This window comes from Arctopsyche grandis, chromosome 1 (genome assembly GCF_051622035.1).
Source record: "Arctopsyche grandis isolate Sample6627 chromosome 1, ASM5162203v2, whole genome shotgun sequence".
Classification (NCBI taxonomy): domain Eukaryota; kingdom Metazoa; phylum Arthropoda; class Insecta; order Trichoptera; family Hydropsychidae; genus Arctopsyche; species Arctopsyche grandis.
Genome location: NC_135355.1, coordinates 3447690 through 3472494, shown reverse-complemented (window position 1 = coordinate 3472494; position 24805 = coordinate 3447690). Strand labels below are relative to the sequence as shown.

The following is a 24805-nucleotide window of genomic DNA, read 5'->3' as shown; positions in this document are numbered from 1 at the left end:
TTCTACTAAAGTCATATAATTTTTGAAACATTCTTTCTCTAAAGTTTTTGCCCGATTGCGTAATAGTACAAAGGTATGATGGTCAGCCAGGTTGTTATAATTTTTGAATTTCTTAAAAAATTTGTACTTTTCCTTCAGGACTTTTTTTAGGGGTGCAGTATACCAAGCGGGAAATTTTCTACTTTGAACATGTTTCTGTGGGATATATTTATCCCTTAAATTATATATAAGATTATAAAATGAATTTACAGCATCATCAAGAGAAACAGTATGTAAATAAGACCAAGAAACAGAGTTTAATTCATTTTGAATCTCGTTATAGTTACCAAGATCAAAAAGGAATCTAGTATAAGGTTTAGATTTAAGTGATCGATAAAAAGTTAGATCAGCAGTAATTAACAGAGATTTATGATAAGGATCCTCAGGAACGAGAGGATCTAAACAGGCATCTACTACCAAATGTTCATTTGATAAAACTAGATCAAGAATACGGCCGAATAAGTTAAGTACTCCATTATATTGTTTAAAATTACAAAAATGTAATGCATCAATAAGAGTCATTTCGGTGCTTCTTAACGAATTGATAGGTATAAGTCCTCCTCTGGAGATATCCTGGGACCATTGGATGTTACTTAGATTGAAATCTCCAACAATTAAAAATCTATCATCCGGGTAGTTAGTTGAAATAGTAGACATGTTTTCAAGAAAATTAGTAAGTTGAGTATTAAAAGAATTACCTATGTTCTCAGAACATAAATACAATACACATATATGAAATTTGAGAAGGTTGCGATGATTAGTGGTGCTGCGTAAAGTGAGAGATATCCAGATATCCTCCGCAGAAGAGTGCCACTCTGGACGTGAAACAACTCCAAGTTCACGCTTAGTTGCCACAAGGCAACCACCACCACGTATTTGGTTTAAGCTAACATAATTACGATCTCTTCGCCACACTATATATCTTTCATCAAAGAGTTCCTGATCACTTATAGTGTCCATCAACCAAGTTTCAGTAAGCAAAATAATATCATAATTGGACATGTTTATATTTCGTAAAAAAATATCAGTTTTTGTACGGAGACCACGTACATTTTGATAATATAAATTAATAGAATCCATTAAGTGGTCTCAGAAAAATAATAAAAAGGTACTCACACACATATATATATGTGCATATACAAATGCATATAAACACATACACACATATGTACATACAATTATACACGAAAATACACATGTCAATATGTATGCAAACATAAAAATGAAACGTATTAATAGAGTAGGAAAATAAAGCACATGGAAATAAGGAACATGGAAAGTACACAGAATAAAATATAGCAATGTAATAAAAATAAGATAAATTGTAAAACGTAAATAGAATTGGCAATTGATGAGTACGTAGTGATAGACGTGTAGATATCTAGAAGCATAAATATCAGCAGTTATGTGTATATGAATATAAATATACACATACATACTTGCATCCATAGAAGCGATACGGAATTACCGAGCAAACCATCACTCGTGATACCAATTGAGTTAAAATAAAATTAATAAAGCGAATTATATAGTTTTTTGGCAAGTATTTGTTCATAATATAATAATAAACAATGATTTAGATGACAATTGATGATAGAATTGAAAATAAAGTGCGTTCAGAAATATAAGAAAGAACCAATAATTAATAAAGAAAACAAAAACCATAATATATGGGTAGAATTGATAGAGTGCATAAAGATAGACGTATAAGCCTACATGCGTAGGTAAGCATAGACATATGTATACAAATGAGCATGCATCAATAATTATAAACAAAGATATAGAACTATTGTTCAAATAATAATCATTGATGGTAGTAAATGAATCTGAACATATATTAACAAAGTGAAAAATGGAATTAACCAGTTTATATTCTTTAACAATAATATTAATATTAAGACAATAATCAATAATAGAAGTGAAACTATAGTTATAAATAGAGCAAAAAGTATGGAAGAAATTACAGTAAAAAATGTAATTGCATGTACAAGTATATGTAATTATAAATGAAGATATAGAATCAATTATCAAACAACAATTATTGATGATAGCAATTGAATTGAAATAAGTATAAGCAAAATAAAATATGGAATTAGTTAGTGTATATTCTTTGATAATAATATTTATATTCAAATAATTATTATTAATAAAAGTGAAAATATAGTAAAAAATATGGTGGAAAATACAGTAAAAAATAAAGTAAGAAATGTAGATATAAAATATAGAGAAGAGAATAACAAGATCGGTAAATATAATTGTCACATAAAAGAGAAGGTAAGAAAAATATAAATAAAAAATTAGAATTGATTGCTTATTCATTGAAAAAATATTTATATAATCTTTTTTAGGTCGTCCAAAGTCTTTATGTGTAGAATCTTTGAAGTGGAGTTTTTTCTTAAAAGTATGTTTGAATTTCTTACCCAGACGTATTGAAACCCCTTATCTTTAGCATAGGATTTTGTTTTGGTCAAAAGTTGCTTATTGGCAATGGTTAATTGATCATTTATGTAGATTTTGGTATTATCAACACCAACACCTATATCATTAACTGTGAGATTCTTGTGTTTACGGGTAGTCGCAACAAAGTCTTCTTTAATATATCTATTGATGAAGCTCACTACAAGTAGTTTATCCGAAGTGCGGGTGGGAACTCTAGTGATATAATTAATTTCTGATTTTGGAATATTGCAATTTACAGTTTTGGAGATCGAGTCAAAAATATTAAAGACGTTTTCATTATTTTTACAAGGGATTCCTTTTATTTCAACATTGTTGAGCCTTAATCTCTGTTCATTGCTTGCGATTTAATTAAATTAATTATTATATTCCATGTATTCTGATTGTATTCTATGTATTATTGTATTCTGACCGTTATCGTATACTCGTCGCATTGGAGCGATCTGTAATGACGAGTGTACATTGATTGTAATAAATAAATAAATAAATAAGGCAGGGAGATCCACTTTCACCAAAACTACTCTCAGCAGTGCTTGAAGAAATATTCAAAGAGATGGATTAAACGGATCTAATTTGAATCATCTCTGATTTGCCGATGATCTTGTACGCTTTACGGACAACTCAGAACAACCTACAAGTAATGCTACAAGACCTTGCAACAAAGAGTAAAAAAGTAGGACTTACATAGAGCAAAACAAAAACAAAGGCTATCGTAAACCAAGCCAAGAGTATCATCAAGGTAGACAGTGAGCCTATCGAGTATGTGGAGTCCTATGTATACCTCGGGCAGATTGTGTCTTTCAATGACCATATGGAAGCAGAAATAGGAAAGAGGATTACTAACGCGTGGAAAAGATTCTGGTCCCTGAAAGACATAATGAAGGGTAAACAACATGCCAATACAATCAAAAGAAAAATATTCAACACTTGCATACTTCCAATCATGAGCTATGGATGTCAAACTTGGGCTACCACTCAAAAAAACTTCCAGAAACTTACATGCCAGAGGAGCATGGAAAGAAGTATGCTAGGATACACCATAAAACATAAGAAAAGAGCAGTAGACCTAAGAACTTCTTCTTTGTGGCTACGTTTTAACGATAGTTTTCTCGGGTAGTGACACTCCCTTGACCTATCTATCTAACGTGTTATATGGAATCGGACTCTCGGTGATGTTTGTAATGCGAGCTGGCAGCTGATCGCTTGTGGAGTGTTTGTCAAGCTAGAACACTAAGCAAAATTAGTGCATCATCTGTGGGATACTGTCGGGGTTGGTGTGCTAGTGGGTGGTTAACGGGCATGGACCGTTTGGAGGTCGTTGATTCTGGTTCATTTACTGGATGCTAACTTTAGCCTATACACATCTTCAGAATGTCGATGGGCCTTTGGTTAAATGTGAGTTTAGTCTGACTGAGGGAATTTATTAAGGGATTGTCTACCTTGCCGAGAAACTTGCAGTAGTTCACGGAAAGTTTGTGTACGTGTTTGTCAAAGTAGTCAATGTTTAGGTCATTGTGAATAATAATGTTTCTTGTGTACCAGTCGTAGTTGCCCGCGTAATTTGAGTATGGATCTGTTGGAGATGGTTGTGTGAGCCCAGACGGGGCAGACCTAAGATAAATTACCAAAGTTGAAGATATTAGCATAAAAACCAAAAAATTAAAATAGAGATGGACCGGTCACATGATCAGAGAAAAGAAAGATAAATGGTCAAGAGCAATAACAGAACGGACAGAATAAAATCTTTTTCATCTTTGGATTCAACTGTAGGGTCTCAAATGTTTCCATTTTTAGTGAGGCAATTTTTGCTGGTGGACTCTTTGACATGAAGTCCATAGTGCCTTGCATAATTTAATTTAATTTAAAGTTTTCATACCCTAAGTAGGAGTTCAATGCCAATGTAGTCTTCATGATGGATGAACACCTTCAACTTTCTTATGTGGTCCTACAATATTTTTGGATTTTGGATAGATTTGTTAATGATATTTTGAAAAACCTGGAAATGTCAAATACATCATTTCAAATAATTGGATTTTTTTTCTCTTAAAAATAATAAAAAAGTGAAAATTTTATCGAATTATAAATGTACGTCTCGTACAAAACAAATATCGTTTAATTTTTAAATAATAAGATACAATTGAATAGGCTATTTACGGTGATTTTAGAATATTTTTTTTATGTTTCAAACAGTCATCTGTTTAATGCCAACTGTCAATGTCAACTGACATATGCCTAAAGGCAGCGAATTACGACCATAAGTTGAACGTGATTCATTGAAATAGATTGGGATGAATTGCTGTTGTTGGTCGGTTCGGTGATTACTGGTCACAAAGTCACTAAAATCTCTATAACGGAACATCTGACAGCCGAAAAGTCCATCATACTAACGATAACTATCATACTAACGAGAACTTGAGTGCCAAATATTGCGTATTCGCGATTTTAATGGCAAAAATTGTCTTCGTGACTACCACAATGTGACTAATAATCCAATTACCTGTTGGTCATGAAATAGTCCTTGGCCACTTGGATTTTTGAAAACTTTTGTGCTCTTGATCTTAGGAGAAGAGAAATACTACAGTGAAGTAAGTACATTAAATCCAATTTATTGACAGTAAATTAATTAAAATAACGACATAAAAAAGACTCAATAAAAACCCAAAAGATACTTGGCAATATCACATTGTTATTTTTCAAATTTAAGTGGCCTAAAACTAAAGCATGGAAAAATACTATAAAGTTTTCTCTACTATTCGTCTGCTATACTGGGAATAATTATGGCAATTTGACACGCTTGACAATAACTAAATGCACCAATTCTTCCACAAAAAATTTTTAAACAATGGATAACTCTTGCACAATACATTCAATAACACACAATAAACAACATGGGATACATTTTTATAATTAAATTGATCCGATTGTATTCCGTGCGATGTAACGTATTTATAGAAACGTACCGCGTAAAATTGACAACAATTATTTATTCGTAAGGGCCCCACTATTCTTATTACATCTCTCTGGCATATATTTATTTACAAATATACCAGGAAGGCTTAACAGGTAAACCCCAAATGCGCCTTCCTGGTCCACATAATTTTTACATAGATACATGTAAATCTAAACAATATCTGACATCTATGGTCAGATATTACAAACATCGTATTAATACGATAAATAACAATAAATAACTTTCATGTAACAATACGAATTTTTTATATTCGATAAACAACCACAGAGACATCTATGGTGAGCAATATGGCGAAACCTAAGATATAACAATAACTAATGGTTCGCAACAGAAAATTGGAAAGGAAACGCCAATTTTTACAGGAATCGTTTCAATGAAAATCAGAAAAATTGGCAAATTCTGATAAGAAACGATCGACCTTGACAAACCAAGGTCTGGCCAACAGCGAGACTTAGCGGGAATCGAACTCGTAACATCAAGTACGAAATAATTCAATATTCACCACTAGACCACGCTGCTGGTTACATACTTCCTCAATCTACAACTGACAACACGCAATCTCCACGTGAACGCACATTCAATCTCTATACGTGCATTACTTAAATAATTTATTGCATTAAGCCAGCGGTCACTAACCTACAGTCGGCGAGAAATTTTTATTTTTATTTAGGATAGGCCGCTAAAATCAATCAACTATATAAAGTCATGTTTTTTTTGATTTTTAAATGCTTTTTATTATTACGAAATTATGTGCACAATACATCTTATATCTATTTTAATAGCTACTGATCTACTGATCATTTTCTATTTTACAATTTTAATTTAATTTGGTTAGTAATCATAGTATTATATTATTCTAATGTTAATGTTCAGCATAATAGGAAAAAGAGCTCAAAAACCTATTTACAATTCTTAAAAGTCATGTAAAATTGGCAATATATATTTTGTATTCGGTCGTGTTTTCAATTTTTACGACCAAGATTGCCGTTGAGTTTTGAACAGACGGTCGACGGGTGTTCGAGACTTAATTTAAACACCATTTAACTTGGACTAAGTGGGTAAACGCGATCAGTGGTCACGATGAGCGTCGTTCAGCAGGCTCCTCAGCACCAGCAGCAGACCACTCACACCAAGAATGCCATCTCGCTCAAAGGATCTGCACAGATCGTCTGCGAATATCTGAGTAACAATTCAATTCAATATAACCTCAAACCCGTCGTATCATACCTTCATATCACGACTGGGCACTTAAAATACTCAATCAAAATATAAAACATATCACAATACAGAATATTCAATTTATTTAATATTCAAATATATATACAGGATATTCAATTATGTATTTTGATTAATACGCAATAAATGCTCGGACAAGATCTGTTGACTTTGCCTCACCGAAAACAGTAGCATATTATCAATGAAAATATAAAATTAATAGTTTGTTTAATAACATTTCAGGATTGTGATTTCAAGTTATTTGAATAACTACCAATTGCATTTTTCGTTGCAGAGTTTGGCGTTAATTCTATATTATACCAACGAGGAATTTATCCAACGGAATCGTTCAAAATACAAACACAATACGACCTCCCGCTGTTCGTCTCTCAAGATCAAGAAATAATAACATTTCTCAACGATTTATTATCACAAAGTGAAGGTATATTTTCATTTATATTTTATATTCATACCTATTTACTAATTCATCATCGCTTTCTACATGCCTGAGATAACTTTCTAGTCTTCTGACTTCCATTATACATATGTAGGGTTGCCATAATTGTCGGACCATAGACGGGGATCATGAATCATGTTTAACCGTTTGCCCGCGGCCGTCTTCTATGGAAACTTTGGGCGACAAGTCTGTAGCAGCGCGGCTGTCTTCCATAGAATTTCTGAACTTTGCACGGGATTTTGAGCCTTATATGCGCCTATTTCAACTGTTTTAAGGTTCAAAATTGGTTGAATATATTACTGAGAGTTGAATGCCATCTATTCAATTTGCTTAAAATGAATATATACCAGTCAAAATTAGTGGTTTTGTGGAACCATACTGAAACCTCGTCTATGTGACGTCACGTCTTCATACAATTATGAAGAATGATTATTTGATAATTAATCCAAAACTACGAGATATATTATGTATTTTATTGTTTAAAATAATACTTTTATGTGTTAATTACCATATCTGGTTACTTGAGTAAATATTAAAATCTATATTTAACGGTTTGCCCGCGGCCGTCTTCTATGGAAGCTTTGGGCGACAAGTCTGTAGTGCGGCTGTCTTCCATAGAATTTCTGAACTTTGCACGGGATTTTGAGCCTTATATGCGCCTATTTCAACTGTTTTAAGGTTCAAAATTGGTTGAATATATTACTGAGAGTTGAATGCCATCTATTCAATTTGCTTAAAATTCATATATATCAGTCAAAAATTAGTTTTTTGTGGAACTATACCGAGACCTCGTTTATGTGACGTCACGTCTGTTGAACAATGGCGACGATACGTCTCAATTGTATGAAGAATGATTATTTGACAATTAAGCCAAAACTACGAGATATATTATGTATTTTATTGTTTAAAATAAAACTATATGTGTTAATTAACATATCTGGTTACTTGAGTAAATATTAAAATCTGTATTTAAGGTCGAAAACTCGATTGCCAAATTCTCGAAAAAGGTGCCGCGTACACGGCTTGTTCGCTATATTTATTGCCGCGGACAAAGGGTTAACAGTTTTGTATGCGATTGTTAATTCCGCAGCAGATATCAAAAGATCTTCCTGGGAATTTTGCTTAATCAAATAAGAAGAAATAATTTTGGCGGATGATACAGATACCAATCTTGAATTATAAGTTTCGGATTTAATATGCTCTTTTTAATGCTGAATTTTCCACTATGTTGAATCGATACAATAGTATTGCGAGTGCTTCGTATTCATTCCTTCTTTTTTTAATACATGACCACTCCTTTGGGTAGTCGTCAAAAAAATGACACTTTCTTCCTCCCATGGTTGTAAATATTCTTCAATTTAAGGAATCACCTATATCATGAAATAAATAAGCAGAAAATTGGGACAAATATCCTTCTGAAGGGGACACTGGGACACAAGCCTCAAAACGGGGACATGTCCCCGTAAACTGGGACGTATGGCAACCCTAATTATATGGTCCGTCATGGTCCTTCAGGTCTCTCGATACCCCGTAGCTTGCAATGACTCGACTATAGTTTTCCCAATGGGAGACCTGACCTGATCACTCCATCTTGTTGAGGATTTTTCTCTACTTCTCTCAACACTTCCCAGAACGACCAATATTTTCTAAACTGTCCCGTTGCTTCGCGATGTGCTCAAACAACTTTCAGCTCTTATATTGGTTCTTGTCGCTTTTCAGAGGATTCTAAGCATATTATTTGCCTTCATCGAGCTCGCATAGTCCATGTCTACACTCCATATTTTATTTTACATAGATGTACACCAGGAAAGCCAAATGCGCCTTCCTAGACAATTAATTAAAACATTGCAGCATTTTCTATGACATAAATCGCTGTATTTTCAGAGAATACGAAATTAACAATCAATTAATTAATGAATTAATCCATAGAGACATCTATGGATTTAGACTTGTACATATACATAAATCAAATTCAGATATTTGTGACATGGCGGGTAGGATGGCTTTGCCAATTTGATGGAGGAACCGTTTCAACAATGAAATCAGATAAATTGGCAAACTCTGATAGGAAACGATCGACTTGGAGTCACAAATATCCAAGTCTGACCAGCAGTATTAAAGATTAGCACGGGATCGAACCCGGTAACCTCTCGGTGCTAAACATAAACGCAACCACTGAGCTGTACTGCTGGCTAATAACTGAAAGACACGCCTGAGACAGATATGTAGACGAGTTTTTCGCCAACTTTCAGCTCTTCCATTGGTTTTTGTCGCTTTCCAGCGGATTCTAAGCATCCGTCTCCAGCTCCACCTATCAAAAGTGTTTATTATTTGACTTTCTCGAGCTCGCATAGTCCATATGGAAATACGGAGAAGACTTAGCTTTTCGTAGACACAGCTATGCCCCGTTCTTTCCAAATTTTGTTCAGCCTTTGCCTTTTTACACTCTCCGTCATCTGATAACGTTGATCAGAGATAGACGCACTCTTATAAAACTTCAAGATCAGATAAAGAGTTCGTCCTCACGAGCTGACCATGTCGACCCACCATCATAATCTTGGTTTTCGCTCTGGTATTTTGCTTTTATTTTGTAGACGACGGAGAAGATCCCCCCATTTCCTCTTCAGAGTCGGCTATAAGAGTGATGTCGTTTACGCATCTGAGATTGAATATGCTTTTCCCCACCCCATTTTTAACCCCCCAATGCTATAAATATTGAACAGCATGGGAGACAAAATAAATCCTTGACCCTCACCTTTGAAGCTAACATCTTGTTTATCCTCACTGATGCAGAGTTGTGCTGATGTATGTAGGCTTTTTAGATTTTTATAAGAACCTTCTTGACACAATCGAAAGTCCGAACTTACGGTCTAGTGTTTCGAACTTATTGCCAGGGCCGGCCCAAAGGTGTAGCAGACTAGGCAAGAGCCTAGGGGCGCAGCGAGGCGACCCCAGCTTTTGTTATTTTTATTTTTTATTACATTTTATACCCGGAAAGCGTCACAGGTAAATTACAAACAATACAGAATTTTTTTTATTACACAAGTCGCTGAATTACGAGACACTGAAAACTCGCAAACTAACGAGACATCTATGAATTGTACATACATTTTATTGTGCATTAATCATAAATAGTGGTGACGTAGTAGGTCGGAATGTTTTTAGCCAATTTTTAATCGGGAACCGTTTCAACAATGAAATCAGAGAAAATTGGCAAACTCTGATAGGAAAAACGATCGACTTGGAGTCGACAAATATCCAGGTGTGACCAGCAGCACTACAGATATACTCAGAAAAATTCTTTTCAATCGAGGTCAGCTCATGGGATCAGAAACGGCGCCTTTCGGTGTTAGGCAGAAGCTTAACCCTTTGCCCGCAGCAATAAATATAGCGAACAAGCCCTGTACGCGGCACCTTTTTCGCGAATTTGACAATCGAGTTTTCGACCTTAAATACAGATTTTAATATTTACTCAAGTAACCAGATATGTTAATTAACACAAAGTTTTATTTTAAATAATAAAATACATAATATATCTCATAGTTTTGGCTTAATTGTTAAATAATCATTCTTCATACAATTGAGACGTATCGTCGCCATTGTTCAACAGACGTGACGTCATATAAACGAGGTTTCACTATGGTTCCACAAAACCACTAATTTTGACTGGTATATATGAATTTTAAGCAAATTGAATAGATGGCATTCAACTCTCAGTAATATATTCAACCAATTTTGAACCTTAAGACAGTTGAAATAGGCGCATATAAGGCTCAAAATCCCGTGCAAAGTTCAGAAATTCTATGGAAGACAGCCGCGCTGCTACAGACTTGTCGCCCAAAGCTTCCATAGAAGACGGCCGCGGGCAAACGGTTAATGTCCGAGCTATGCTTTTGTTGTATGTAGCGGCTATTTATTTTTGATTTCAGAATGGATTTTAAACAAAAAAATCAACAAAGTCTCTTTAATAATAGTCAACGTAGGGACTAAAGAGATCATGGAGTGTTGGGAGTTCAATGTTGAGTACGAAGGCGGTGACGCTGAACTGACTGCGGAAAACAAGCAGCTCACCGGCAACAAGGACCTGAAAAAGATCCAGAAGGAGATACGAGAGGTGATGCGTCAAATATCGGCCACCATCACCTTTCTCCCGTTGTTAGACTGTCGGTGCTCCTTTGACATTTTACTTCACACAATCAACGACTGTGATGTGCCCGAAAAGTGGTCTGAATCCAAGCCCATTTTCATAGCCAACGCTCAGAATGTAAAATTGAAATCGTTCACGACGAGCTTACACAAGCTTGAAACAGTTGTCAAATACAAAATGGAAGAATGATTCGAGTTTTTTTTTTGTTATTAATATTTAGTTTTGTATTATTATAATTATACTTGTTGTGTTGTTATTGAAAAGTCTCCGTTTTGACTATTTTGAACGGCGACTCACTCACATTGTTCCTTCTTGTCATTAATACTAACTGTACCTTTATGTGTTATATAATAAAATTTTGTAACTAAAATTAAACATTTTCTTCTATTACATACCTCCTTTACGTTTCACTTACGATTACAATTCAGGGAAAAAGTTTGCCTCTTATCCGATCGTTTTCATACTTTGCCATATTGCTCATTTTGGTCTTCAATATAAGTAAATGGATCCTCCGCCATTACGATGGTGCAAAAATATCGTGTAAGACGCGTTTGATATCTGCCTGGCGAGATAGTCGTTGACGTTTATCCATCGTTTGTTTATTAGTTTTAAACATTGATGGCGGTAGTAAAATAAAATTATTGTTTTTATTCAAAATAATAATTTCATATACAAATTATAGAAGAGGTATATTTTAAAAAAACTTTTTTTACATATATTTCATTCGGGGAATAATAATAAAAGTCGAAAATTTATTTGAATTTTATTTTATTGGGATATTTCTCTATTATACATTTATTATATTTAATAATACTGTACAGAATATTATCGTCTAATAATACATACAATTAAATATTTTTATAAATATACAAAAGCATCACAATTAATTCTTTTCTTTTTGACTACTTGACCTATGTGCTAATAATTGGCAAGTAATTTTTTTTTTGACGTCTAAATCTTTTAGGTAATACGTTTATCAATTTTATTCGCACGATTATCGCCATCTTTTTCAGTACCTACACGTTTTTACAAATTATTTCATTTAAATTACATAAAAGCTGAATAATATGCAGTAGCGGCTCGTGAGAATTAATAGTGGGGGGGGGGGGGGGGGAGGGGGCTGCAGAGATTAACAAAAATAGCATGCATATGTACTATACTGGGAGGTCTGCAGTCCATGTAGACTATAGAAATAGCACGCATTTGTACTGTACTGGGAGGGCTGCAGTCCGCAGCCCATATGGACGAGTCACCACTGATACTATGTATGTATTTTTTATTGCATATAATCGTCATTGGGGAAAGGACAACTTTAAAAATATTTCAAAAGAGATTCAAAGTCGAGTTATACATATTTATTGCAATAATTTAAATAAATAAAATTTATTTTTGAAATTCATTAATATTCCGAGTTACATTCAAGTAAGACACATAGCATTTGACGGGCTACATTTAAAATATATAATATACTTATTTTCAGTACATTTTTATTTAAATATAAATTCAATTTTTACTATAACAGCACCAATATAGCGTTTCCTTGAAAATAGTAGCTTTTTTTTTTTTTTTTAGTAAATTGGCTATTTTTTAATAATATTATTATAGTTGAATATCACATAGAGAATAATTTTATTTAATCAATAAATTCACATAAATAATAAAAATCAACAAACAACCCTTAAAAATTTTAAACATAAATAAAATCTTAACAAATACTAAAATATAGTCCTAAACAATAATACTGTACATCAAATCGCAAGCAAGCGAAAAATTAATTATACGTATATTTTTTTTAAATTTAATTTAAATTAGATTTGACTGAATAATCTTTATCAATTTTAATACTTCCAATAGACCACAAATTATAATAAGGATTACATTGCAGTTATATTATTTGAAAACTATTACATACATACATACATTATTAAACATTGGAGTGATTTCGGTTTTATTTAATATAACATTTATTGTATTATACAGTAAATTCAGGGCCGTTCTAAGGCGTGATTTGAGGGCGCAGAACACCCGGGTGGCAAAGCCCCAAAGGGCGCCAAGCCCTACGAAAAAAAATATATCGACAGCTTCCGCTAAACAAAAATTGAAATAAATTTGCAACGTCGCCAAAGCCTACGTTTCGTGTGCAAAAGTGTGTATGAAAGGCTTTCAATTTTGAATAATAAGGTGAAATATTCTGAATAGATTGTATAGAGCTATTTTTGTGATTTCGCCCCCCTCACTTTATATCTATTATTTCTGTTAGCGAAAATATTAATTTTTATTGGGGGGGGCAAGCTTTGGATTTGCACCCGGGTGCCAACTACCCTTAGAGCGGCCCTGAGTAAATTTGACCTGTTGAGTGAATATGATGAATTTGTAACATGTATTTGGGTATTATGTTATAATTACAGAAAATCACTCGACTGATTGTTTTTATTTAACAATTTAACAGAGGTATTCATTTTAGGGTTTGGTGCAAACGATCGACAAGCGCCAGACAGACTGAACCACAGATCAACCGGATGGCTGCTTTAAACGCAATTTTCGACTTCACGAATGATAGATTGCACATCAGATAACGAGTAACCTTTCGATGTGCACAGATGCAATTATTAAAAAGGTAATTATTATAATTGAGTTGGATCTTTCTGGCGAGTTTAATAAGGCAAAATTCGGAACTAAAGTATCAGAAGCACAGATCGTATACAGGGTAGGTGTATGTCGGGACTTCGTGTAGATTTCGCTTAGTGTAAGTGCGAGCAGTGCGCACGCATAAGGTACACGTACAGTTAATCTGTGGTTCAGTCTGTCTGGCGCTTGTCGATCGTTTGCACCGCATCGATTCATTTTACTAAGCAAAGTACATAATAATTGTCACAGAAACTATTAATAAAAATCACAATAATTTAATACAAATAATAATACTTGAATTAATTGAATAAATCTTCACAATAATTTAAATAAAATAAATTATCCGTCACTTTTTTTTTTTACCGCACATTATAGTTGCTTCAACGCGTCGAAAATATCGGTAAGTGGTATTTGATGTGTCTCGGTGAACGGTGAGTATTTCCACGACCTGATACGGAAACAAAGCTATGATTAATTAAATAGATGTAAATCAATTTGCAACTTAATATATATTTTAATATTACAAATATAAATTAATTATAAAAAAAAGAGAAAAGAAAAACAAAACTTTTCAAATCAAAATATTTTTGGAAGTTGCAACATCAACTTTATTCGTTATAAGTTATATACTTTTATAATACAATACAATTTACTTAAATAAATATTCATCGTTAGAGGATGTATGTAAATGGATCTAGTATGTATAATGTGGTTATTGACAGGATTTTATAGTAAATACAATACATTATTGATGATGATTATGAATGTAAGATAATGATAAAAGTTGTCTGTATCAAAAGATACCAAATCATAATAACTGACTTTTAGCTTAATGCTAATTTTGTTTTAATTATAAAATAACAGAGTTGATAGTTCAAAACAATTTAATATCTTTCGACGGAAACAACTTTATTTAGTTTTTATGCTATTTTAGAGCCGGGCTACACCGTGCGACTCGCGAGCGACTTGGTTGAGTACGACTTGCGAGCGACCAATGTATGCAGTTACGTATATGTGGCATGCCACACCCGTCAACTTCTTTGTCGCTCACATTTTTTCTGGTCGCGCAACAAGTCGGCCGACAAAGTTGCACGGTGTGGCCCGGGTCTTAGGAATAGTAAAAGTAAAACAAGGACACACATATACATTCTGGTTAACCATTATTTTATAAACTTGAAAGCTTTACTATATTATGTTTAAAAGTTATCGTGTGAATTAGTGTGATGAATTATTTTTATTTTTTGCATGCGTTTTAATTTTTTTTTAGTCGATTTGAAAGTTAGTTTATGTTTGTGATTAGTTATTTTTAAAAAAATATTTAGAAGCTTTTTGAGGGTTATTTGAGTAAATAATCTCACAACAAATAATAAGTATCATGGTTTTTTTTTTTTGATAGCATCGAAGTTATTATTAATTTGATGAATAATCTATTGTGGTCAAACAATTTTTTATTACTTTATTATTTTTTTATTAACTAACCATAGAACGCCAAACTTGAAAACACTATCAAATTTCCTTATTTTAGTTTTTTTGAAGTTTTGGAACTATTATAATTCAAACAAAAATAAAATTGTACCCACCATTGTATCTGCAAAAAATTGTCGTTGTCTGCCTCTCGCACGGTTTCCTAATCTTTTTTTTTATCAAAAAATAACAAATTTTGGTCATGGTTGGTATGAAAAAGAAAAAAGAAAAAAAAAAAAGAAAGTCATGTTTATTGAGTTTTTATTTTTATTATTCAAGTTTCTTTTAACGTCGTTCGTTTTATTTTTGAATTGTTTATACAAAAAAATTAAAATAATAATATATAAAATACACAAAAGAGCATACCCGCATTAAATAGCTTAATATTTGTTGTGAGAAGCTTTTTTTGATGAGATTATATTAAAAAGAATTTGAACATAAAATAAAATAAAATAATATAAATAACAATGACATTACAGATTTTTTTACAATCATAACAAATTATTGAGATAAAAACAATTATGTAAATATACATATCATATGTATACGTAGAGGTCCCATTTATAAAAATATGTTTTGTTTTTTTTTTCATTTTTATTTTCATTTTTAAACAAAAAATATTGCAAAGTCTTCACTCGTGATCTTAGATCACACAACAAACTTGAATTTAGTGTATTTTTTTTTCTTTAATTTTGTAAAGATTAGTTTTAATTTTTATAGAAAAATGTTAATACTGTTGATTATACCAAACAAAAGAAGTATAAAATACTTCATTGTTAACAAAAAAAAAAAAGTTTTTGTGATCAAATTAATAATAATAGTAATCATAATGTAAATTAAAAAAAAGTTAAGCGTCCTTTGCACCTTAAATAACTTAGTTTAATGGTTGTTCGAACTTATCATCAATATCACTGTATTTATGATCATATACATCTCCTTCCATTTTAAATAATTATATTTACATTTTTACACGTAGTGTTTATAAAATAAATACTTTTGTTTTTAGCGCACGTCACTGTTCAACACGAATTCACAACGTAGTTTTAATCTCACAGCAGTTCCACAATCTTCTTGTTCTTTTTCGTTCTTGAAATTCACAGAAGACGTAAAATGGAATTATAAACTATATAAATGTATACTTATACATATATATTTCAATATATATGTACAAATAATAAATAAAATAAATATATTATATTATATTTCGACCACTCTTCTCAAATGTCCTCGCGAGGCACTATAGACTTACAATTTTTTTTAATTTGATCTAAGTACGCGTCTATTAGACAGTTTTGCTTTTTTAACAATCATCAGTGTTTACAATAATAAATGCGTTTTGTTTTTTTTTTAAATAATATCTAGCAGTAGTACGACAAGAATAATCCGAGTTTGCACGTGTAGGAATGATACGGATACATACTGCCGCGATTGGAAACATCCTTCTTTTCACAACGGTGTCCTTCATAGCCTTCGGGACATCTGTCAACATAAAATAAACATAAATTACACAAAAGTTTCATATAACGTGGTCTTACGATGACTTCAATAAATGTTCATTTGCGAAGGCTCACCCCCACTCCACGGCAAAGATGCGCACGCTAGAATCGTGTACTGGTCGTTGCTTTTGCGCATCTTCTCCGTGGAGCAAGAGTAGGCCATTGTAAATGGCACACTAATATTTATAAAATTTAAGATAATTTTTTAATAAAATTTCAATACTCTATCTAAAATCGTTTTTTTGTGTAAAAATATTATAAAAAAATATATCTTACCTGCAAAAAGCTTCGTTGAGATTAGTGATGAAGACACATGTTCCTCCATTTTGACAGTAGACATCAGGCTCTGGTATTGGACAAGGTTCTCCAAGCGACCCTATTAATAATTTTCAAATTTTAATACATATAACATAATATATGTATGTACATATCTCTCCGACGAAAGAGTCTCTTAGACTGTATTCGTTGGGGGGGTGGTGGCCTCATGTTGAGGGCTTTAAGGGTCAAATTCCTTGACCTTTAAAGCGGGCTTAGAATATATGTATACATGTACATACATATATATTAGTGGCGTGCCGTCCGTGGATGCTTTGGATGCTGCGCATCCCTTAAAATTTACGTCAAAAATATTTTCATACCGTTTATTTTCAGAATTTCTTAGTTTTATTTCTTTAATTTATTTTTGATTACGTGATTATGATATATACGATCTGTTGTCTGATCCAAAATTGACATAATAGAGCATCCCCGTTGAAAGGCCGTAGCCGCCTGCGCGACCGGTGCTTGTTTCCCATCAAGCTCGTATCGCCATGGATGCTGAAGTTCTCTACAAATCTTTTGCGCATGCGCACAAGTGAGCTGTCACTCTTGCGTATGCGCATGAGTGAGACGACTCTACAGTCGTCCCGCTCGCGCTCTGGAAGCAAAATCTCCTTTTGGGTATGTATGGACTTGATTCGCTTTTTATATATGGACTTTCGCTTGATTCGTTGATTGATATTTCGTACGCTAAGTCCTAAGTTATTTACTTTTATTGTATTTTAATACGTCCTAAATTATTATTTATTCTAAATATAAATAGGCAAAGTAACAATGGAAGTGGATTTATCGCCGTTAAAAATGTACTAAATTAAATTAAAAATGTACTAAAAAGGACATTTGCTTCTCTACCATATAATGAAAAATAAATACAAAACCCACACCAATATTGAATGTTCATTCAAAAACGAAAACATGTCAAAGATGTTTTAATACATATAGATATAAATATGACAATGTTTGGAAGAATAAAATAAAATTAAAAAAAATAAACTGATCGTATTTTAGACAGCATCCTCTGGTTGAAAAGTCACCGCACGCCACTGATATATAGTATGTATGTACATACACATATGTAACATTTTTTTATATATGCCATAGTGCCATGACAGGTCACCCTAAATCGACACCCTGGCTGGTGTTCAAAAACATCATACAATGTAGGTATACAGATATGAATATTATAAACTGCAAACATGTGTATGTTTGTACAATCAACAAATTCAGCCTAGCCGAATTTGCGAGACAGGAAGGGCATGTCGATTTTATTGGAACCGTCCCGGAAATTAAGTTAAACAATTTGACAAACTCTAATGGGCGACGACCGATCTGGATTTAATAACCATCCAGATCTTATCGCAATCATCCATTAAATTGAACGAATTTTTCTGGATTTAGTATCGATCCCCGATTACATTTTATGACGGTTTTCAGCAAATGTCTGAGTGCATTTTGCAAAAAACCTAACTGAACCAAACCTACAACATAGATCACTGGTTAGTGTACATATAATGCTATCGACTGAGAGGTAATGGGCTCGAAATGGAAATTTTCACGAATGGCAGCGCTCGATAATTTTCAAAAAATTTGGTTTACCAATTATAATACATTATATGCAAAGATATCAGAGTCGGTACTAGTCATTGTGTCATATTGAGGTAAAAGGAACAATTTACGCCCCTGTGTAATAAAAAATCAGGCAATTTTTTTTTCAATTGTTTGAGAAAGCCTGGCGTGGAATATAAGCTTAATGGGCCAGTGTTCGAAGAAGAGTATCTTCAAAAGTTTTCATATGTATACATGTGTATTTATTATTGTATGTATGTATTCATAATAGATTAACATCTTTATGTGTGATGAGTAGAGGTAGGACCAGAAGCGTGCCGTTTATTGTAAATGCTTTGTAAAAAAGGTTCGGCAAACCTGTAACAATGCATTTACAACATTTGAACAATAAACGGCCCCCTCAGGGTCCGGGCTTTAGTGATGAGTCAGGGTGAATCAAATGAATTATTACTGATTCATTTGATAAAGTCGCTATCAGAGGGACGCAAGACTTTTAATATTGGATTTTTTACGAGAGGGAGCATCGTTCCCATGCGCTCCCGTCCGTATCGAGCCCTGGTTCAATAACTGGCCCGGTGTTGTTGGCCATACCTTGGCTATATGTGACTCCAGGTCGATCGTTTCTTATCAGAGTTTGCCAATTTATCTTATTTCATTGTTGAAACGGTTCCAAAGAAATCGGCAACTTATCCTTATTTTAGCATTATTTAATCAAAGTAAATATTTACAAATTTGGCCATAGGTGTCGCCTTGGGGCAAAAGTCGTAATGGCACTATAATTTAAAAAATAAAAAAAAGATATATAAAATTTGAAGTAACTCACTTGTGTCGTCTGTCCGTACAGTGACGTCCGAGCGCACAGTGACGTCCACTCTCGAAAGCCAGCGTTCGTCACCAGAGGCTCGACATTCGTAATGACCACTATCTTCCAGAAGCACCTTAACTATCACCAAATTCAACTGACGTCTGCAAAAATAATAGCAAAAAAAATGAATATAAATACTATCGCTCGTTAAGATGCAACTGGCTCGCGTGCCAGTCGATTTTGGGTTCTCCCTCGTCGGGTTCTAAGAATAGTCGGTGTCAGGCTGGCAAAGATAGACTGTGTGATTCGCCTCACCTATGTTGAGTTTAAAAGTTGGACTTACTTTTTGAGTTGCAGTTTTATCCTTGGGAGGGTTTGTTTGACGACTTCATCATTTTTATACCAATCTAGATTCGAAGGGTTGCGACCACGCGATGGACAACTCAGTCGCAATTTGTCGCCGACTTTCACGTCCTTTGCTGCAAAGAAAAGAAAAAAAAAATGAGAATATATACATATGTATGGCTAAACGTGCGTCACAGCGACATTGCGCATGCGCAAATTCGACCTACTGACAGTTTTAACAAGTGCACGAACGCGTGCACCAGGCCAATATTATACGTATTATAGCAAAATTGTATATCTAACATATACATATGTAGGTGATGGAATTTTGTTAATGTGATTTATTTATTTATTTTTATTTTACATACATATTTTCACATACATACATATATACAAATATACCAGGAAGGCTTAACAGGTAAACCCCAAATGCGCCTTCCTGGTCCGCATAATTATTACATAGATACATGTAAATCTAAATATCTGACATCTATGGTCAGTATACATATATTACAAACATCGATAAATAACGATGAACAATAACTAAAGGTTCGCAACAGAAAATTGGGAAGGATACGCCAATTTTACAGGAATCGTTTCAATGAAAATCAGAAAAATTGGCAAATTCTGATAAGAAACGATCGACCTAGACAAGTCAAGGTCTGGCTAACAACGAGACTTAGCGGGGAATCGAACTCGTAACATCAAGTACGAAATAATTCAACATTCACCACTAGTGATAATAATTAGGAAGAATTTTTTCATCTCAGAGTCAATTATATTCAAATATCATTTAAATTAAATTTAATGCAGCTTTTACTACGCCAGCAGCATAGCTTTACAGCTTAACAGCACAGTTGTTAAGCTTCTGCCTAACACCGAGAGGCACCGGGTTCGATCCCATGAGCTGAACTCGCTTGAAAAGATTTTTTCTGAGTATATCTGTAGTGCTGCTGGTCAGACCTGGATGTTTGTGACTCCAGGTCGGTCGTTTCTTATCAGAGTTTGCCAATTTTCTCTGATTTCATTGTTGAAACGGTTCCCGATTAAAAATTGGCTAAAAACCTTCCTACCTACTATGTCACCACTATTTGAGTGTGATTAACGTACAATAAAATTTATGTACAATTCATATATGTCTCGATAATTTGCGAGTTTTCAGTGTATAATATTCTGTATTGTTTGTAATTGGCCAGGAAGGCGCATTGGGGTTTACCTCAAGGCCTTCCTGGTATAAAATGTAATAAAAATAAATATGTACATAGGTGATGGAATTTTGCTAATTATATTCAAATATCATTTAAATTAAATTTAAGGCAGCTTTTCCTACGCCTCCAAGTGCATAAAAAATAAAATAAAATTTGTTATATATTTTATGCGCCAATCTCAAATCCATCCATATTCCATCTTCTTCAAGAAGACACCGTATTTTATCATTTTAGCAAATTATATACATAAATATGGATTGTGATTATATACGTACGAATATTGTTTTGTCTAATTGCTTTTGAAGCATTGAAAATACCGCGAAAAAAGGTGCCGGAACGGCGTTCCGCCGCGTTCTTAGGGAAAAAAGCCCTGCTTATATATTACTAACCCGTATGTAGTGACGTCACCCTCTGCTTGCGGAAACTTTTCGCAAACGAGATCTTTTTATTAGACCGACCCGAGGCCGATGACTTTTCACCATTTTCACCGATTCAGACATCTGAAGATTGGTTCAGTGCGTAGACTAAACAACGGTTTTACGACGTAAACTCGATTACGCAAATACAATAAAAGATTTCTCCCGTCCGGTGACTCTCGATTCCGACAATTATTAACGCACATGAATTATCGTATTTTTCGTTTAATTGATTCTCGCACTAAAGGTGAGAAGTGGGTGTGTGGTTTGTCTAGTGATCAGCGGTGACTCAGAATGCCGTGGAAGTTTGCCAAAGGTCTATTTTTCTGGCGACATGGGGCAGTCGTTTCTTGTCTCATCGTAAAAGAAACAGCTTGACGTATATTTAGGCATTGAACAGACACATCCATATCACGAATTTGGTTTTTTTCCAGATTAAAATCCACTGGCCGAAAGCATGATAAGAGAAACAGAGGAAGAATATGCGCGGAAATCAGTCGATGAGTGTAAATTTCTATATTTATTATTTCTGAGGCTATTTTGGTCGCTCCGAAGAAGATGGGTTTGTAGATAAACAGTATATAATCTATAGCTAGATAGTTTGCTCTATGGTTGTAAAGTGAACTGTCACTCAAAAGAAAGGAGCTTCTCGTATTACCGAGACGAGCTTTCCGGAAAAGAAATACATCGTAGTTTTTCTCGAACATTGAGCTTTCAATAAGTGGGTCGGATATAGTTCCAAAGTGTTCTGTACTTGAAAATTATAACAATTAATAAATATATAGCTTATTTTAGATACATAAAATAAAATTTAATTTTTGAGCTTTTTCTTAACAATGGCGTAAGTTTCTAAAACAAATTATAAGATTATATATAATGCAAATAAGAAGAGGCTAAAAAAACGCGGCTAGAAATACGAGGAAGTACATATGTATGTATTTTCAAACGTGTATAATATGATATTTTTTCACCATCGTAATGGCGGATGACACTTCCCCTTATATTGATGACCAAACCGAGCAAAACGGCAAAGTATGAAAACGATCGGATAAGAGCCAAAATGTTTCTTGAATAGTGATAGTAAGTGAAAGTAAGCAGAGGTTAGTAATAAAAAAAGAGTCAACGATATCTTATTCAATATGTACATACATACGTATCTTGCGAATATAAAACAGTTATTTATCATTAAAAAGGTAAATTAAGTTCAATTAAGTATGCAAGTGGTGTTTGCGTATTATCCAAGCTATAAATGCTGCCATCTTTGTAATTATTTGTTTAGGAAGGCGCATTGGGGTCTACCTGTTAGGCCTTCATGGTATATATCTATGTAAAAATAAAATAAAATGTGTGTAAAAACAAAATAAATTGTTGTTAATTGATAATTGGGATTGGAAATTTTTATTATATTATTATTATTTTCACAGTAATCTTCCCGGACATGCATACAATAAATCCTGAAAGTTGTAATTGATTGAGTGGTTTTGGAGGTTATACGAGACAGACAGACAGACACACAGACAAACAGACATTCAATTTTATATACATATATAGATTATTTTTGTGTTTTTTCTAATTGTCTTACTTAATTTATTACTTATTTGCTTAATTTGAATCTAATTATATTTTTGTTATAACTCTAATCTAGGTGATTATTTTTATTATTATTATCTTACCACTATCATTGGTACTACATATGCTATTGTTATCTTTTATTTTTAATGTTTAAATTTTTCTTTTTCTCTCACCTACATACATATGTATGTACATATATGCGAAAATTTTTAAAACGGTTTATATTCTAATAATAATTTTGAAATCAATAAAACTGTAAATTTTCCTAACGAAATAAATAAATAAAAAATTTAATATTTAATCAAGTCAAATTTGAATCAGATCATTTTGAAAATATACTGCAGTATTTGTACATATCGCTAAAATAAAATGCTTTGGCTCTCGGAACTTTGTAGGCATTTTCCTATTTTGCTCTGCGTTCGAAAAAATTGCTGCAGATCAATGCTGAAATTAACTTTTGCTCATAAACACTCATGTGGCTAATAAATTTCTCTATAAAGCTGTGCTTCAAATTCAACAGGCACTCCCCGACTGAACAATTATAAATAAATTGCCACTATAAAAGAATGAAATTACATATTTCCATGTACGGTGCGGTACGTGTCTGGTTCCATCAATTTTGTTTTTATTATCCAACGTGTTGAATGAGAATTCGCTCCCCGGATAGTTATCGTAATGTATAGCGACATTTGTTTGACACTTACAACTTGCCGATTACGAAATATTGTTTTGTTTACCCAATAAAACATTTAATGATAGTGTGCGACCCAAATAAACCGAGAGACGTCTGGTAGACGGGCGTCTGCCTCACACACGTTCCCCTCATCCAAACCGAGAGGGAATCTCCTCTAATCTTCACACAACGACAACAAACAAACACAACCGACTCTAAATATAATAGCCCGAGTGGCGGTGGGTGGGTGGGTCATTTTTTTTTTCGTTTTGTTTTCGCTTTTGCCCCCTTTCGGTCGGTTTCTTCCCAGTTGGAGCTCGGGGACTGACTGGAGCACTCGGTTCGGCGGGCAAAATTTTACATAACACCCGTGTGGAGGTTGTTGAACTTGGACTTATTTAGAGATAGAGTGGAGATGGTCTCGCCAGCTGCCGACGTGGAAGCTGCAACACTCGGATTCATCTCTGTCCTCGTCGATCGTAACAACACCCACTCATAACAGTTAAAACCCTCTCCTCCCCCCCTAGTCGTTTAGCTCGCAATTCAAAACAAACGCTCGCTGACTTTGGTCATATCAAGAAAAATGTACATTGGAATCAATTTGGAGTTGACTCATACAATATAAACGAGATCGGTTTACATGTGTAGCTCCTCGAAACTGACCCAACATGTATAAACGGACCGTGATAATAGTAGGATACAGCCTAATGCAAAGTACATAGTTGAGTAGGCACACACTGCAAATTGAATCTGTTTTAATGAATATGCCGATTAAGGATAGGTAGGATCTGGTTGTCAGGAGACATACAGTAAAATGAGACTCTTTGGGTGGTTTACAATATTGTTTATGACTCGGAGAGCCGCAACGATCTAAACTGTTCCGACGCATTCCATGTTACCAACCTCATCATTCATGCTAACCTAATCATTCATACATGTATTCTTCTAGATTATAAAACTAAATCCCACACATACTATAAGAAACTGACCCAACATGTATAAACACTGCAAATTGAATCTGGTTTTAA

At 33.7% G+C, this 24805-nt stretch overlaps 2 protein-coding genes across 3 annotated transcripts in view; one reads left to right on the top strand and one right to left on the bottom strand.

Annotated features, from left to right (window-relative positions):
* The first annotated feature begins 6422 nt into the window (after positions 1-6422).
* On the top strand, positions 6423-11653 carry mad2 (mitotic arrest deficient 2). The gene is made up of 3 exons (XM_077428941.1): positions 6423-6650; positions 6978-7124; positions 11069-11653. The coding sequence occupies exons 1-3, from the start codon at positions 6548-6550 to the stop codon at positions 11473-11475; spliced, it is 657 nt and encodes a 218-aa protein (XP_077285067.1). The 5' UTR covers positions 6423-6547; the 3' UTR covers positions 11476-11653.
* Positions 11654-16727: 5074 nt separating this feature from the next.
* The window catches only part of vn (membrane-bound neuregulin protein vein), a 98301-nt gene continuing 90223 nt past the window's right edge, over positions 16728-24805 (bottom strand). For both annotated transcript variants that reach the window (XM_077434215.1, XM_077434222.1), the window contains 4 exons: positions 19907-20042; positions 19582-19724; positions 17151-17250; positions 16728-16857 (listed from right to left, as the gene is read on the bottom strand). In XM_077434215.1, the coding sequence (XP_077290341.1) occupies positions 16737-16857; positions 17151-17250; positions 19582-19724; positions 19907-20042 (500 nt within the window). In that variant the 3' untranslated portion in view covers positions 16728-16736. The remainder of the gene's footprint in view (positions 16858-17150; positions 17251-19581; positions 19725-19906; positions 20043-24805) is intronic.